Source organism: Macrotis lagotis, chromosome 2 (assembly GCF_037893015.1).
Source record: "Macrotis lagotis isolate mMagLag1 chromosome 2, bilby.v1.9.chrom.fasta, whole genome shotgun sequence".
Classification (NCBI taxonomy): Eukaryota; Metazoa; Chordata; class Mammalia; order Peramelemorphia; family Peramelidae; genus Macrotis; species Macrotis lagotis.
In genome coordinates this window covers 190,933,403-190,950,944 of record NC_133659.1, presented here as the reverse complement: position 1 = coordinate 190,950,944, position 17,542 = coordinate 190,933,403, and the positions used below count along the sequence as shown (strand labels likewise).

At 43.9% G+C, this 17,542-nt stretch overlaps 1 protein-coding gene across 8 annotated transcripts in view; it reads left to right on the top strand.

Annotated features, from left to right (window-relative positions):
• Window positions 1-17,542, top strand: part of ARHGAP23 (Rho GTPase activating protein 23) — a 104,373-nt gene that overhangs the window by 41,371 nt on the left and 45,460 nt on the right. For 3 of the 8 annotated variants that reach the window (XM_074224092.1, XM_074224094.1, XM_074224099.1), the window contains exons 2-11: window positions 3,251-3,412; window positions 6,647-6,671; window positions 8,482-8,577; window positions 9,025-9,103; window positions 9,661-9,715; window positions 12,858-14,019; window positions 14,686-14,841; window positions 15,270-15,381; window positions 15,850-15,922; window positions 16,678-16,815. In XM_074224092.1, the coding sequence (XP_074080193.1) occupies window positions 3,251-3,412; window positions 6,647-6,671; window positions 8,482-8,577; window positions 9,025-9,103; window positions 9,661-9,715; window positions 12,858-14,019; window positions 14,686-14,841; window positions 15,270-15,381; window positions 15,850-15,922; window positions 16,678-16,815 (2,058 nt within the window). The other 5 variants (XM_074224093.1, XM_074224095.1, XM_074224096.1 and 2 more) reach the window with 4 other exon arrangements.

Below are 17,542 nucleotides of genomic sequence, written 5' to 3'. Positions count from 1 at the left end.
TTATTTTACAATGAGGAAACTGAGGAACAGAGAGATCAAGTGACTTGTCCTGATCTTGTTGCTAGAAAGAATCTGATGAATTGAACCCAGATCTTCCTGGCTCCGTTATCCAGCACAACTCTGTTCTGTCTCTTTTATTAGATACCACTGCCCCCAACCCCCCTTCTCTCATTCCACTTTCTGGGGAATCCCAAATATTCCAGAAAGGGCAGGCAGAGGGCAAACAGCTTAAGAAGCATACCTCCACACACCCAGCCAGCAATTTCTCAGTTGGTCTGTTTTAGACATCCCTGGGATGTCTAAATGGCTAGACAGCCACTGGGCTGCTGAGCTGGAGCCTATCCTCACAGAAAGTCTCTTTTCTTACCTATCTATACTGTAATCTTGATCTTGCTCCCTTTCCAACTATTGTTGAATGATCAAGACTCTCTTGGAGGGTGGTAGGAACTGCTCCAGGTAGAAATGATGGAACAATGAAAAACTGCAGGCATCACAAACTTGAGCTAGTGTGGACAATAGTAAAATTTTCCTCTCAAGAGATATTTCTCTTTCCACTTTCTCTAACTCTATGCCCAAACTTTCCTGGCTTAGGAAAGAGACTGTGCTATCCAAAGAGAGAGGAATAAATGAGTTGGACTCTGAGTCTTTAGCAGTTCACAGATAAAGAAAGTGATTTAGGGAGGACTCCTTGGAGACCTAGAGAAGCATGGGAATGAGGGGATATAGGGTTAGAGGTAGAGAATGACTTGGGGAGAGATGAATGAGACTTTATGAAGGGAAGAGCACATTAAGGGGAGTTAGCTAAGTCATGGTGGGACTCAGAGTGATGGAGGCAGAGCAAGGATTATTGTGGAGAGCAGGACAAAACTTGAAATTCCCAAGCTTTAAAACCTCTCTCTTTCTTGTTCCTCTGTCTCTAGATCCTTATATTATGATATTGAGGGCTGTCTTCTGTTTTTAAAAGGAATTCAAGAAATGGTAATATTACACTATTAAACAAATAGTTTGCATCTCTTAAACTTCAATCTCAAAAACTTTCTACAACTGTAATTTACCAATTGTGCTGTTCTACTTCAAAGCAAGAGAAAACATAAAGGCAAAATAATTCATTGAACAAATAATCCAGAAATCAAGGGGAATCAGAAAGGATTTCTTAGGCTATCTCATTCAGCTTGTGCCTGAACAAGAAGCCTCTCTCCAAGATATTCAGTAATACACCTGGTCATAAAAACTTTGCTTATAGTCTTTGAGTGAGGGAGAGCAAATTCCCTAAGTCAATACTTTTTACTTTTGGATAGCCATCTAGCAGTTAGTCAATTAACATGCAGAAGTCAGTTCTAATTAATTATGGCTAAATTTTCAATATTACTTAATAGCAAGTAATTAGAATTAGAAATCAGTAAACAATAAAAATGAGGGTTTGATTATTGTTTTGATGATTGGCTAGACTAAGAAAATGGTGAAGAAAATGTAAATCATGCTGATTTTACTTGAAAGTGTTTTGTGGGTTCATTTCTTTCTTTCTGGAGAGTCAGTTGTTAAATATTTACTAGAACACTGCTAGTTAACAGATTAAGCAATTTCTGTCTTCTAGGACTGTGCTAAGAATTTTTGATAAAATGAAGCACCAGGATGGAGTCAGGAGGACTTGAGTTCAAATGTGGTCTCAGATTTTTACCCGTTGTGTGACCCTGGGCAAGTCACTTAACCTCATTCTCTCTCTCTCTCTCTCTCTCTCTCTCTTTCAATCTCTCTCTCTCTCCCTCTCTCTCTCTCTCTTTTAAAGTTTTTTTTTGCTGGGCAATGGGGTTAAAAGTGGCTTGCCCAAGGCCACACAGTTAGGTAATTATTAAGTGTCTGAGACTGGATTTGAACTCAGGTACTCCTGACTCCAGTGCCAGTGCTCTATCCACTGAGCCACCTAGATGCCCCTAACCTCATTGTCTCTTAAAAAAAAAACCGGTGATAAAAAAGAAAGACAAGAATACTGTTCTTTCCCCAAAAGGGTTCACATTCTTTTGGGATGAAAACAAGTAAATTAATATGTTTATGTGAAATATATTAAACATAGATGGGAATAATCTCAGAAGGGAGGTGAAGGATGAGGGAATGGGAGAAGGAAGACAGATTGGTCAGGATGGTGACCTTCTATTAAAAGGTGAGACTTGAAGGAAGTTAGGGCAATAAGAGGCAGAGGTAAAGAGAGGAAGCTTCCTAGGCATGGGCCTGCAAAAAAGGCATGTAGTTGGAAGATGGAGTATCATGTTAAAGGAATGACAAGTAGACCAATGAATCATTGAATTCATGAATGGGAGTAATGTTTAAGCAGACTGGATACATACCTATTTATGTCTAATGGTAGCTGTCTCTAGGCCAGGAGATCATGAAAAAGAACAAAAAAGAAGAAATTTACATGTTAATTTTATTATATATTTTAAAAGAGTAGTAAGTTGTACATTTTATGTTTCATGTAAAATCTTTTTTATTATACTGTCTTATGAGAAATGGTTGTTTTATTCCACAAATTAAAAATAAAATACATAATTTTTTTAAAAAGACTGGAAAGGCACAACATGATTAATATGGATCTATGTTTAGAATAATTATACATTTAGAGCCTTTATTAGATTGCTTTCTGTCAGGGGGAGGAGGGAGGGAAGGAGGGAGAAAAATGTAAAACCTTGCAAAAAAATTGGTGAAAACTACTGATGCATGTTGTTGGAAAAACAAACAAAAATATTTAAATTGAAAAAAAAAACCCAGAAGATATCACTTAAAATTTATTTTAAAAATTTAAAAAAAAAGCCTGAAATGACAAGAAAAGGACCAGGTTGAAATGGACTTTATGTGCCAGAGTAATTTACATTTGATCCTGCAGATAATATGGAACTACTAGAATTTATTGAATCAGGATCAGACCTTCCATAGCCAAGTGGAGGATGGATTGGAGTGGGGAGAAACAAGATAGGGAGACCAAATTGAAAGGCTGGAAAATTTCCCCTTTCATTAAGACCAAATTTGTCTCTTTTAAACATCTACCCTTTCAAGCTCCAAGTTCTGCCTTCTGGGAAATGAAAGCCAAGCTCTGCCTCCCTTTTAAGGGCTCTTCTTCCCTGTCTCCCAATACCTTCCCTGCTCTTTCTGTGTTTGTGTGTGTGTGTGTGTGTGTGTATAGTCATGTTTCATACCAGTTTTGGGTTAGATCTAGTCATGTCAGAACCTCAACATTATTTTTCTTATCTTCTCATAGCCTTCATTGGGCCCAAGAGATGCATGCTCTCCCGGACCCCCCCATCTCTGGCCAGGGCCCAGGACGCTACTGTTACACAAGAACCCTCAAGATGGTTTTGGCTTCACTCTTCGGCACTTCATTGTCTACCCACCAGAGTCAGCTGTGCAATGTGGTGTGAAGGTATGGACTTGGGCCTGAAGTCATTCTTCTCTAGAGACCAAAGAAATGACCTGTTTCATTGGGATATAGTAAGAAAAGGTCAATGGTCACAATCAAAAGATTAGTTGTGTTTTCTCTATGTTTCATTTTCACTGATAAGATGGAGAATATCGCTACTTTTTGTTTACAAAAGGCAAGTTTAATAAGATTTTAAAATTTATTTTATATGTTTTTGCAAAGGGCTAGTATTTTAATCCATGACTAAATGTAATGGACAAAAATGATGGCCAAAGTAAGCTTATTTCTTTGTGTAAATGAAAAATTATTTTTAATTTTTTAAGCAAGTCACTTTAACCTTTCTTGGCATTCATTTCTTTGTCTATAAGTCAGGAAAATTGGATAATGTCTATGTGCTGAAAATAATAATGATACTTTTACTCCCTAGATCACAGGGTTGTTTTGAGGAATGTGCTTTACAATTCTATATAAATGTAAGCTATTATTTATTATTACCTTTGGCATAATGATAAAAGGTGCCATCCTTTCTTCAACACTGTCTTGATAATATTCCCTGCCAAGAAGTCTTTCTTTGGATCTAACTTAAATGTGTTCTGCTACTTGTTGAGGCTGTGGCTTCTCCTAAATGAACCCCATCCTCTGTCTGACACCTTCCATCTGCAAAACAACTAATATTTTCATAATACATGCAGTTTTTCTCAACTATAAGGTTCTGGAAAGAGTAGGAGGAAAGGATGAAAAGAAGGAGAGGAAGAAAAAGGAGAGACAGAGCAAGACAGAGAGAGAGAGAGAGAGAGAGAGAGAGAGAGGCAGATGCAGAAAGATCAGCTTTCTTGTCCCTCCTTCACAAGGAGGAGCCTCTTAAGTAAGGGCTGTCAGGTCTGAGAATCCAGAAACCTGTGCTTCAGTTATGATCCTTAAGCAAATTGCTTCTTCTTTCAGGGTCATTTGTTTCCCTATCTCTAAAATAAAAGAAGGCTTGAATTAAGAGGTCCCTAAATTTTCTAGGGCACCTGAGATTGAATCAGGATCTAGAATCAGACTCATCTTCCTGAGTTCAAATCTAACATCAGATATGTCCTAGCTGTGTGACCCTAAGCAAATCACATAACCCTGCTTGCTTCAGTTTCTTCATCTGTAAAATGAGCTGGAGAAGGAAATGGCAAAACACTAGAATATCTTTACCAAGAAAACCCAAGCCAGGTCCCAAAGAGTTTCTCTTCAACTCTAATCCAAATCTAAAGGCCTATGAAGGAAGAATTGTTGGCATAGAGACTGCTCCACAGGCTCGGAGTCAGAGGACCTGGGTTTGAATCTTGCTTCTACTATTTTTTACCTATGAGATCTCTGGCAAGTCTCTTGATCTCTGTTTCTTCATCTATAAAGTGAGGGGAGTTGGATTGAGTGTTCACCATGCTTTCTAGAGTGATGATCCAGGGATTGTTTCTTCTAGATTTCAGGTCTCCTTAGTCTGAGCAAGGTTTGAGATCAACTCTGGGAGCTGAGGGAGATTCCAACATTCTTTAATCTGCCCAGAGGTCTAAGGTCAAGTCTAGAGCAAAGGGGTTGTAGGTAGAGAAAGATGCAGCCTCCATATGGAAGAGAGATCTCCTACCACAGCAACATGAATAGGTTTATTTTGGAGTTTAAGAGTAAATTTGCGTCCCATCCACACCCTGGGGGATGGGATTAGCCCACACAGCTGTTAGGGGTTCCTCCCTTGAGGGGCTTCAAGTCCCACCTGCTAGAAGACAGGGGAGTCAGGTTACACTAAACATATCTCTATGTTTGAGTTAACCTATGTCTTGATTTTGATGGATGGATGTTTGTAGCTGTCCTTGAGAGTAGGAGTTGAGGAATTAGGCTGGGCTGATTAGAGGGCTTTTTCTAAGGCCATCTAAAGATTTCAGTACCTTCAGTTCACCTTTTTTGACTCGATCTCTCTGGATTTCCCATTTCCTAATCCTTTCCCACCACAACTTCCCCAGGCTCTGGTCACTTTCTCCAAGTCTCTACCCTGAAGGAAAATACTCAATTGCTTCCCTTTCTCTTCTGTAGTAGGCAGAATTAGCCCCAGTCCCACAGAAGTGGAGGAAGGGTTGGTCCAAGCTCCAGTTGAATTTTCTGATATCTGGGGTTGAGAAGGTGTACCTTTTCTATCCCTGTGTTTAGGGAAGAGTCGGCCTGTCCAGAGTCAGGAAGATGGCTGTATTCCACCCTTGGTGCTTCCCATCTGGCAACCCAGAGGCAGCTCAGCTGTCTAAACATATCTTTTATTCTTCCTCCCCACTTCTGATGTTGTCAACTCATTTTAGTGAAAACTCCAAGAGAAGAGGAGGATGGTACTCAAATTGGAAGTGACTTGAAAGCCTCCATTTCTATATGAACTTTCTCCCCTCCTGATCTGAGCCATTACTACCCTTCTCCCTTCTTGTAGCTGCTCCCCCAACAAGATCCAGATCTAGGCAGTCTAGGTTTTTACAGCAGATGCCTCCTCTCTACTTGCTGCACAAAGCTATCATATCCATCTTCTCCAAAACATGCTTTCATATTGCCCCTTCCTGGTTCAAAAACTAAGGTGGCTCCTTATAACTACCTGTCCAGGCAGTTAGAGAAGTCTCTCTTGTGCCTGCAAGCCCCACCCTTCATCAACTGCTTATCCTGTTTCATAAACTTAATCCCTTGTATTCCCTGATAGAGACTCTGCTGAGCTCTCCCTTTTCTACATCTGATTAGTTTCTTCTTATTTCTGCATGGTCTATTCCCCCATCAAAGGTGTTTATTCCTCACCTCCTTACTCAACTGACTTCAAGTCCCCTCTCAGAGAAACTTTTATGATTAATGAGTCCATGTTCTTCCATAATTGATGCTACACCCTTCTCCCTGTATCTGAGGTTCTGTCTGTATTTTGTTTGACTGGGTCCCCAATCAAAATGGGAAGTTCCTAACAGTCTGAGACTGTGCTTTCCAGTCACCTTGAAAACACCATGAGGGAAAGGTCATGTGATGATATAACTTGGGATAGAGGAGTGGGAGGGTAGATGTAGTCTCTAAGACCCTTCCCTCTCATGCTGCCCCATTACACTCTTGATTTTCTAAGTAGCTCTAATTCCTTCTGGCAAGCTAGTATCATGAAGGAAGGAATAGAAGGTCTGAATAGGTTGCATCTGGTAGGATCATTTTAAGGGTCCCCAGTTTAATCTCAGCTATTTACACCAATCTCTTTGTCCTCTGCAGGAGGAAGAGAATGGAAATCGAGGAGGTAAGGAGAGATGTGGGAGAGGGAAACTGGGCCCTGGAGGAGGGTTCAAGACTTGGAGTTGTTCTCTACTGAGTTCTTGTTCTTTCTATATTTCTCCATCTACTTCCATGTCTAGTATCTTTCTTATCTTTCTTGGTCTCTGGGCCATTCCCACCCAACCCCCTTTCTCCCCTCTATCTCTCTTTGTATCGCTCTATGTCTCTGTCTGTCTGACTCTCTTCCTCTCTCCTCTGGATATTATTGCTTTTCTCTTGCTACACTTGTCCTCCTCTGACCAAGTTCTTGTGTCGGTACTACTGAATCAAGGGACAGGGAGCCTATCCATCCATCAGGAGAAGAAAGGACAATGGCTATGACCTCTCTCCTCCTGAAATATGAGCTGAGCTAACATCTTCAACATCTGTCATTTGCCTACAGTAGCTCCTCCCCTCCCTTCAGAAACATGGAATGTCACATGCCATGCCAGTCTGTGACAAATTGAAACTAGAATTCTCTGTTCCCAGATTGATGCCCATGAGGGCATCAATCCTGACATCCTGACCCCTAGTGGTGGAAATTAGAATAATCTTAGAAACTGGTATCCTCTTCATTCAATTGAGGACATGTTAAGCTATATTTTCTCTTTCTCTTCCCTCCAGTCATTCTGGGGGAATTTTACATCTTTAGTTTTACCCTAGAGAGATGTGTGGGGCACAGTCATTCATTGGAGCAGTTGGGTAGTTGGGGGGTGGGGAGGTACAGAAGGAAGATGGATCACAACCTTCTTAAGAAAAGATTAAATTTATTTGTTTCATGTGGTCAGATGGAGATTCTGGGGTTGGGGGTGGGGGAATTGGAAATGATCTCATAAGGGTATCAATTCAAGGCCTTATGTCATAGACACTGAGGTGGTCTAGTGCTTTCTTGGAATGCCCAATGCTGGGCTCAGGGGGCTTTCAGTTTTATGTGTTTCTGGTCTGTTTGATTATCTCTCTGTGTCATCTCCCTACCCCCACCCCAACCATGAATGTCCTCATGTCTCTGCTGTGCAACAGAATGAGGGCTGGATTTGGAGCTAGAAGATCTGAGTTTGAATCCCTCTTTTGTCACTTGCTATCTGTGGGATCTTGAGCTAATCAATAAACCTCTCTGAGTCTATTTTTCAGCTATAAAATAAGAAGGTTGGACTAGATCAGGGGTTCTTAACGTTTTTGTGCCATTGACCCCTTAATAGTCTGGTGAAGTCTAAAGACCTTTTCTCAAAAATCATATTTTTAAGTGCCTAAACATAGGATTACATTAAATAAAGATGTTGCAGATACCTATCCACAACTCCTTGGTGGGGGCAGTATTCTATGGACCCCAGGTTAAAAACTTTTGGATCTTGGGGGCAGTTAGGTGGCTCAGTGGATAGAGTAGGGGCCTTGGAGTCAGAAGAACCTGAGTTCACATCCAACCTCAGACAATTAATAATTGCCTAGCTGTGTGACCTTGGGCAAGTCACTTAACCCCATTGCCTTAAATAATAAATAAAAAAAATCTGTGGATCAGTTTATTGGAAGGTCCTTTTTTGCTCTAAATCTCTGCTCCTGTGATCTTTTGTATATTTTTTGTTTTTAGTGTCTATTTGTAGTTCTTGAATATGTTTGTGTTTCTCTGTATATATTCTTTTGAGTGTCTATGTGAGTTTCTATGTGTTCTATGTGAATGGCTACATGTCACTGTGTGTGTGTGTATGTGTATGTGTGTATATGTGTTCTACTAAGTATACCTCTGGGTATGTGTGACCCTCGGCCCCCAACCCCCAGCTAACCTGGCCACTGCCTACCAGGGCCTTCCCCCCGGAGCCATCTGGAGCCCATGGATACCATCTTTGTCAAGAATGTGAAGGATGATGGCCCTGCCCACCAGGCTGGCCTTAGGACAGGTGAGTGAGATGCCAGGAAGGGACCTGCATGAACCTTTCTTCATTAGTAACTGCCTTATTCTTGCTCTAACTACTTCCTTATGATGGTTGGGGAGGATGTCTCCTGGTAAAATTAGCCCCTAACATTCCTACATCAAACAAATGATGTTTTTTCCTTGTTTGTTTATAATGGAATCCTAGGTACTTTAGGATTCTAGGGTGGGAGGCCTGGTCTGAGAGAGAGCAAGAGATCTGGATTTGACCCCTGCTTGAGGTAGGGGCTCTGCTCCCATCCCTGAAATGAAAGTTTTATTGGAGAGATGATGGAGCAAGGCATTCTGTGAGACAAATCAGGATTGCCAACAAGGAATGGTGTGTCTCCCTAAATCTGATCCCCAAGAAGTACATGTGTGTCAGATCCTTAGTCCTCCCCTTCCACCCACCCCCATCCCCAACCTATATCATCAGGAGACCGGCTGGTGAAAGTGAATGGTGAGAGCATCATTGGAAAGACCTACTCCCAAGTTATTGCACTGATCCAAAATAGGTAAGTAACCTTATTCTCCTCACAATCTGAGTAGTCTAAACCCTGCCTTCCCTCCTCAATCAGTCAATCATTATTTATCAACCTACTATATGTCAGATACTGGGGATTTAAACAAAAGGCAAAAGACAGATCTTGACCCAAGAAGTTTACAGACTAATGGGAAGAACAACACAAATATCCAAAGAAAATTATATATAGCATAAATAGGAAATAATTATCAGAGGGAAGGCACTGGAATTAAGGGGTTAGGGAAGGCTTCCTGTAAAACCCTGAGATTTTAGTTGGGACTTAAAGGAAGTCAGGTATGTGGAGATAAGGAGGGGGGACATTTCAAGCATGGGAACAGGCAGAGAAAATGTCTGAAACCCAGAGATGGAGTCTTTTATTTCTAGAATGTTTTGCATGAGGATTGCTCCTGAAGTTCTGGAGTCCCCCGTTTTCCCACATCTCCTTTTCTTTATGTGGGAGTGTGTGTGTGTGTGTGTGTGTGTGTGTGTGTGTGTGTGTGTGTGTGTGTGTAGGAGGAAACCACTGACCACCTTCCCTTGCCTCTTCAGTGACAATGTCTTGGAACTCTCAATCATGCCCAAGGATGAGGATATCCTACAGCTGGTGAGTTCTCATTCCTTGACCCTTTCCCTGGGTAGGAAGATTGCCTGGCTTACTGAAATAGCTGTGATGTCAAGACCTAGAATCCTCCTCATAATGTCTTTTCTTTTCTTTTTTTCCCCCTAAAGCAGTGGGATTAAGTGACTTGCCCAAGGTCACACAGCTAGGTAATTATTAAGTGTCTGAGGTCAAATTTGAATTTGTCCTGACTCCAGGGCTGATGCTCTATTCACTGAGAAAACCTAACTGCCCCTTAATGTCTTTTCTTTTTCCCATTTGTATAGCAAGAGAGTGAAGGAAAAAAGGGTTAATCTGTGGAGGATACTTGGGAATTACCCAGTTTGCTCAATGCTAGGGCACCTCCCAGGGGATGGCATAAGTATTGCCTCACTGAGGACAACTATGAAGAGGCCTCAGTTGGTGATGTCCAAGGTTTTTTTTTTTTGCCTAGGTCGCCTCATTTAGGAGACATTGGTACAATACAGAGACTCTCTAGATCTTTCCTAGAATCCTTCCTCCTTTTTCTCCATCCCATTCCCCACCCCCACCCCCAGCCTGTTGTGGGCAAGGACCTTCTCCTAACAGTAAAAGGTGTGGGGTGGGATGTTGTCCATCTTCTAGTATCATGGTGTCAGGCTTTTCCCCTCATTGCCCAATCCTAGGGAACAACACTTTCTGCCCATCCATTTCTTTCTCATGTGTAATCAATCTTAGCCCCCAACTTGATGCTTGTTGGACACAGTCTCAGCATGATTTCTGCTAAGGCTGGTGGTCCCTGAGTGGGGAAGAAAGTAGTGGAGGTTGTCCTGCAATGTTGATCTCCTAGCTGCCTCAACATGCTCATCCTTATAATCACAGAAATCAGAGTGACTTCAACTGGTACAATTCCCCCATTTCAGGAATTTCAGAACTCCTGACCTAGATTGCTCCTTTGCCTTTCACCTTTTGAAAAGAGGAGGAATTGGAGACAGTTCTGCCCTCCTACTTCAGTCTTCATCTTATTTTTATAAAGACTCAGAGAGATTAAGTGATTCACCCCAAATCATGTAGCATGATGTCAGAATCCAAGCTCCGCCCAGTACACCCCTCCCTAATCCTAATGGGCTCTGGATCTGGAGGAGAAGCAAATACTGTTGCCCTAGGACTGGGGGGAAAAAGAGGGGAGAGAGCAAGAGGGAGGATGGAACATGGAGGATGAGATCCAGGGGTGAGTTCACAAGACTGGGGGTGGGTACTGTGTAAGGCATTGGCATTTTACAGGGTGGCACCTTCCCTCTTGTGCCAAGCCTAGTGAGGGGAGGAGCCAGCTTGCATAGTATGAAGGATGGTGTGGAGGATTCTGGTGCCCACACGGAAGGGGTGGGCAGAGAGCACCAGATGTCAGTATTTGGATTCTGGCCACTCTTCTGTCTCCCCTCCCTCCCCCCAATTCTTCAACAACCGGCAGGCCCAGGAGGGTGGGGCCCAAGCATTCCTGTGGTTGGGAGCCAATACTGTCCGCCAATCAGGGTGCGGGCAGTCGCTGACGCCACCTCGACACTGTCTAGTCTCCCCCCCATCTCCCTCCTTGCTTCTGCCTCCCCCCACATCCCCGATCTCAGAGCCAGGGTGGGGGCCCGGCCAGGGAGAGCAGGGCCCTGAGAGGGAGGATTGAGGATGGGGCGCCAGGCCTCAGCTGGTTACTGAGGGCGGAGCTGAGTGGGGGGGACCCAGGAAAGGGAGGGGGCTCTGGGGGTGGGGACGCGATGAGCAGAGGAGGCGTGGTCAGGATGCTGTGATGTGGGGAACCGGCAGAATGGCCAGGAGGAGAGGTATGTGTGTGTGTGTGTGTGTGTGTGTGTGTGTGTGTGTGTGTGTGTGTGTGTCCGTGTGTGCCCGTGTGTGTGTTTGTGCCATTAGTGTGTTGGTGTCTCTTGGGAGTGTCTTATTGTTTTGTGTGTGTGTGTGTGTGTGTGTGTGTGTGTGTGTGTGGTCGCCTTCCCCACCCCTACCCCCGCTACATCATCGTACAGGATTATTTCCTTAGAAAAGATCCCTTAGGAAGCGTTAGGGAGGGGCCAGAGACCAGCTGGTCCAGAGCCCCCAGGCTTCTTCTGGCCCAAGGCTGACGGGGTCCCTCTGCCCTGGGGGCTGCCTCCTTTTTTGGCCGGGTGAGGGCCAGCTCTGTCACTGCTCAGCAATGCAGCGCCAGCCTCAGTCTTGGATCCAAATTCCAGGACTGGGGGGGGGTAAAGGGGGGGCGGGCCTGCCAAGCCCCTCAGCCAATGCTGGCCCCGGAGCTGAGCACAAACTGAGAGCGAGCAGGAGACGGGAAAGTCTGAGATCAGGAGACTTCACATTCCCTCCCTCTTTCCTTCCCTCCTTCCCTCCTTCCCTCCTTCCCGTCTATCCTAGGAATCGTTTAAACCAGCAGAAAGAGGATAGAGGCTTTTGACTCCTTACAGAGGCCCTACTGCCCTCTTCTTTTCTTCCTCCCAATCTCCATCCTGTGCTCCTTGAGATGCCTCTTCACAGCCCCATCCTCTTTTTTCTACTTCTGGAAGCTAGGCTTGGTTTCTGATGGGGCTTTAGTCTTTCCAATACAGCTGGATTATTTGGGGGGGAAAGGGATGGCAGATGAAATCCTGAGTTCTTAGTTGCCAGAAACAGCCTTTGGCTTAAGCCTGAAAGGAAACACATAGTAAGCATAATATAATTGGCTCCATGTTGGTTTTCAAGTACTTTATATTTCATTTCGTACTTCTTTCTTCCCTAGAACTCAACAAACCTCTCCTCTGCTTCCAGTGCTTCCCCAGCCAATCTCCATCCTCCTCTAAAGCACCTCCCACTTTCTTTAATAATAATAATAATAATAATAATAATGATAATAAAACTATCATTTCTATAGTGCTAGCGATACATTTTACTCATGTTTCCCATTTGATCCTCACAAGTAGGTATTATTATTATACCCATTTTACAGATGTGGAAACTGAGATTCAGAGAAGTTAATATTGTCACTTATTAGCATGGTCACCCAGCTAATAATTGTCTGAAACAGGTTTTGAACTCTGGTCTTCCTGATTTTACCCGACCAGTCCTGACTAGACAAGTGACCAGTAGGGCTTTACTGACTTCTTTTGCTTCTTCCTATCTCTCTCCTTAGGCTTATTCCCAGGATGCCTACCTGAAGGGGAACCAGCCATATTCTGGAGAAGCCCGGAGCATACCAGAGCCACCTCCACTTTGTTACCCACGAAAAACCTATGCCTCACAGCCCCGGGCCTTGTCCCGGGTCACCATGGTGTCTGAACCACACTCAGCCCCACCCACTGACCACTGGCACCCTTCCCCTTGGAGTGATCCTGGCTATCGGGCCCCACCATCCTGCCCCCATTCAGACAACACCTCTTTTGGGATGAGCCAGCCACGCCCTAATCCTAGTGCCTTTCCCCGCCTTGCTCCTGATACTCGAACTTCCCGTGCCTTCCAGGACCCTGGGGTCCGGGCACCCCCAAGCAAACTGGAGTGCCAACAGGCACTGTCCCACTGGCTGTCGAACCAGGTGCCTCGGAGAAGTGGAGAGGGGCGGTGCCCAATTATGCCCCCTCGTGCTCGTAGTGTCTCCCAGGACCGACTGGGAGATGTTGTGGCCCATCGACCATGGCCCTGCTCTGCCTCCCAGGATGCCCTGTGTCATCTGGGGCATGAAGGTTGGCATCGAGCCCGATCTGATGATTACATAGGTCGCTTTGTCCGTTCCGCTGAGGCCCTGGGGCCGGGTACACTGGTGTCTCCTCGATTTGAGCACTCTGGGTGGGTGACCCAACATACGCCCACACGATCCCCTGCTTGCCTGCCCCAGGACCCCCCAGGTCCCAAACCCCCAACTCAGCCCACTCATCCCAGCTTGGATGATACTGGTTACATTGGGTACCGAAGTTATAGCCCCTCTTTCCAGCGACGGACTGGTCTTCTTCAGGCCCTTTCCTTTCGGGACTCTCCCTTTGGAGGACTACCTACTTTCAACCTCCCTCAACCATCTGCCCCACATTCAGCTGAGTCTTCAGAGCCACTCAGGGTTACACGGCCAGAGCCCGACACCCAGCCACCAGAGATGCCCACTGAGGAGCGGAAGGAGGAGGTGGTTCTCCGACAGAAACCACCAACTGGACGCAAGGTTCAGCAGCCTTCCCCGAGGCAGATGAACTTTGGATTTAGTGATGAGACCTCAGAACCTGAGTCAAGTGGGCAAAGAGAGCAGCCAAGTAGGAAGGTAGCACCATTGGCAGCTGCTGAAGACTCACTAGCATCCATTCCCTTCATAGGTGAGTGGGGACTGGTATGAGGCAGGATAGGAGAAGAGGCAGTCCAATATCTTCTATTCTATTCCCTTTTTTCCACCTTAGTGGTCAGAGATTTGTTCTGGGTAATGTTAGAAGAGTCAAAGGAAGGGAGAGATTCAGTTTTTGCCCTTGAGAAGCTTTTACCAGTCTGATATGATGATGGTGATGATGATGATGATGATTATTATGTTGATGATGATGATGATAACTTAATATTTATATTGTCTCACACACAGACACATATATAAATTATATATGTATATATATATATATATACTCACATATATATGTATGCATAGTCAGATCCTAAATAAAGCATTTTATAATTATTACCTCATTTGATCCTCACAATAGCCCTACAAGGTAGGAAAACTGAGACAGAGGTTAAGTGACTTGCCCAGGATCACACAGGTATTGTCCTGATTCTAGGTCCAGTGTTCTGTTCATTGTATCACTTAGTTAGCTAGTTAAGTGAGACAATATCCTCCCTAACTGGGGATATCAGAAATGCCTAACTGGGATTATCAGAAATATCAGGGAGAGCTGTCTTGGAGAGATTCACCTTCAAGGAGGGATAGGAAGGAAGGATGCATGATAAGCCAGGCTAAGATCTCCTTTCCCATTTTTCCTGCTTTTATCCTTCTGAAGATGAGCCTACCAGCCCCAGCATTGATCTAAAAGCCAAGCATGTACCAGCCTCAGCCGTTGTGTCCAGTGCCATGAACTCTGCCCCTGTCATGGGCACCAGCCCATCCTCCCCAACCTTCACCTTTGCCCTTGGCCGCCACTACTCCCAAGACTGCAGTGAGTACCTGTTCCTATCCTCATTGTACCCAAAGCTTACTTCCTAGTCTGCTTACCACTTGACTTATTAGTTTATCCCCTAATATTTATGAAGGTTATGATCTGATTTTTTTGTATCCATTGTCTGATCTTTTTCTTTTGTTTTGAGTTTTACAATTTTCCCCTCATTCTTGCTTCCCTCCCCCCCACCCCCCCACAGAAGGCAGTCTGTTAGTGTTTACTTCACTGTCAGATTTTCAATAACTCTTCCAATTGCTTTCCATTTGTTCTTGGGTGTAAGGGTCAGTGATCATCTACAGGTCAGAGACCCTGATGTGGGAACACTGGGAGGTAGTCCGATACCCTGGGGGGGAAGAAGAGGGAAGAAACAGGGAGCCCCAGTTGTACTCCTAACCCCAAAGTGTATGTATTGGGGATGGGCATTACAGGCAGTATCAAAGCTGGTCGACGTTCATCCTATCTTCTGGCCATCACCACCGAACGCTCCAAGTCATGTGATGATGGCCTTAACACTTTCCGAGAGGAGGGCAGGATACTCCGGTAAGTCACTCTTGATGTGATTTGGTGGGGGAAGAGAAGGGAAGAAGGGCATGGGGCAAAGTCACCTATACTTAATAGTATGTCAAGACTATTCACATACTCACTGTTGGTTATACAGCTTGGGTAGGTCAAGGACAGGGCATTCTTCTGAATACTGGATTTAGAATGAAAGGAGGGGGCTTAGTTTCAAACCCTGGCTATTGTTTACAGTCCATGTGTCCTTCAGCAGGTCACTCCACGTCTCTGGGCCTTAAATTCCATGAGAGAGTTGGAGTCAGACTTTGTTGACCTCTGAGATCTCTTCTAGCTCTTGATTCAGAGACCCACAGAACCTGATATCTCTGCCTAATGGGAGGGCAGTGTCCTATTCATGGAAATCCTTAATCTTTTGGACATTCAGAGAAAAATAGGATGGAAAAATCAGAGTCCCTTTCCCCTTATCCCACTCTTCCTCTCCTCACATGCCAGTGCTTCTCTCTCCAGACGACTCCCTAACCGAGTGCCCAGCCTTCGAATGCTGCGAAGTTTCTTCACAGATGGGGTAAGCTGCTAGAGGGAGGGACTACAAGAGGTGGGGTAAAGAGAGATTTAAAAGCTGGGAGGGTCAGCTAGAGCCTTGGTCCCTAGTCTTCTCACTTGATCAATCTCTGTAATTTAAGATAACTCACTTTCTCTGGGCCTCAGACTCCCCAGCTATAACATGTTTTTTGAATCAACCCACTTCCCTCCTTACTTACATTAGAGAAAACAGGCATTAATGGGTTTATCTTTGGATATGCTTTTTAGGGTCTTATTGATGATGGGTGTTACTCAAGGAAGGAGGAAATGGCCCAGTCTTAATTTCACTTTCTTCTTCATGTGGTCAGGGCTTTTGTTTAACTCTTTGCTGACCTTTTTACCTGCTCCACTAACCTAACTCCTTGCGATAGTATCATTTCCTTTGTTTATTTAACTCCTTATTGACATTATAGCTCTTTGTTTACTTTACTCCTTATTGACAGTATCACTTCCTCTGTTGATTTAATTCCTTCCAGTCTGAAGTTGAGGGTTTAGTCAAGTTTTCTCTTCCTAACAATGTGACACCTTAGGAGATCATATCCTTTGCAATTCTCCCATATCTTCCATATACATATCTTATGATCTCAATACAGGTCAAATAAATTGCTCAATATTTTGCAACAAATTAGAAAGGAAGAAGAAGACCAGACATAGTGTCCCTCACTCCCAAACATGAAGTATCTGAAGAATTATTAGTATGGACTTTTGTCTGACGTACTCCTTCCCTTTTCATCACAGTCCTTGGACAGTTTGGGCACATCAGAAGATGCCCCTTCCAAGAGACATTCAACCTCTGACCTCTCAGACATGACCTTTAGTGATATCAGGCGAGAAGGCTGGTTATATTTTAAGCAGATCCTCACCAAGAAGGGAAAGGTAAGAGAGGGAGAGGTGGGAGTGGGGGTGTAAGTCTGTGGGTTGCTATTTGTCTGATCCCAAATCCCCTACTTCAGAAAAATAACAGGGGAAGAAGCAGATTACAAAACTTTATAGGACAGTTCTTCAGAAGGCAATTTAGGAACCAGAGGAAAACAGTTTAAATTGCAATACCAGATCAAGATTAGATTCCTGTTCAACACAGCAAGAATTTTTAAAGGGTCTAAGGCATCATTCTAGGTGTGGAAGACAGATGCAAAGACAAAAACAACCCCCCCCCCCCAATTTCCTAATTGGTGTTAGGGAAGTGGAGTTGATTGGGGAGGGTATCTCTGTGTGTGTGTGTGTGTGTGTGTGTGTGTGTGTGTGTCTGAATTTAAATTCCCCACTCTGTTATGAATCATAATCATGCAAATTGCTCTTCCTTTTGGGGCCATACTTTTTCTCTTCTGTAAGATAAGGGAATTGAACTAGATGACTTCTAAAGTTTCTTTCAGTTCTATGACTAATAGGATCTATCATCCTAAGGAGGTTGGCTAGAACAAATTGTATGTGTTGATAAAAAGTTGATACAATTGATGCAGGGATATTCTGGTAAATATTTAACAAGGCTTTTAAAGGGGAAAATGTCCCTGTGACATATTTTTAATTTAATCTGCATTATTAACATTTTCCCTCATTACTTTAAATCCAGACTCTTAACAAAACAAGAAATCATTTCTGAGAT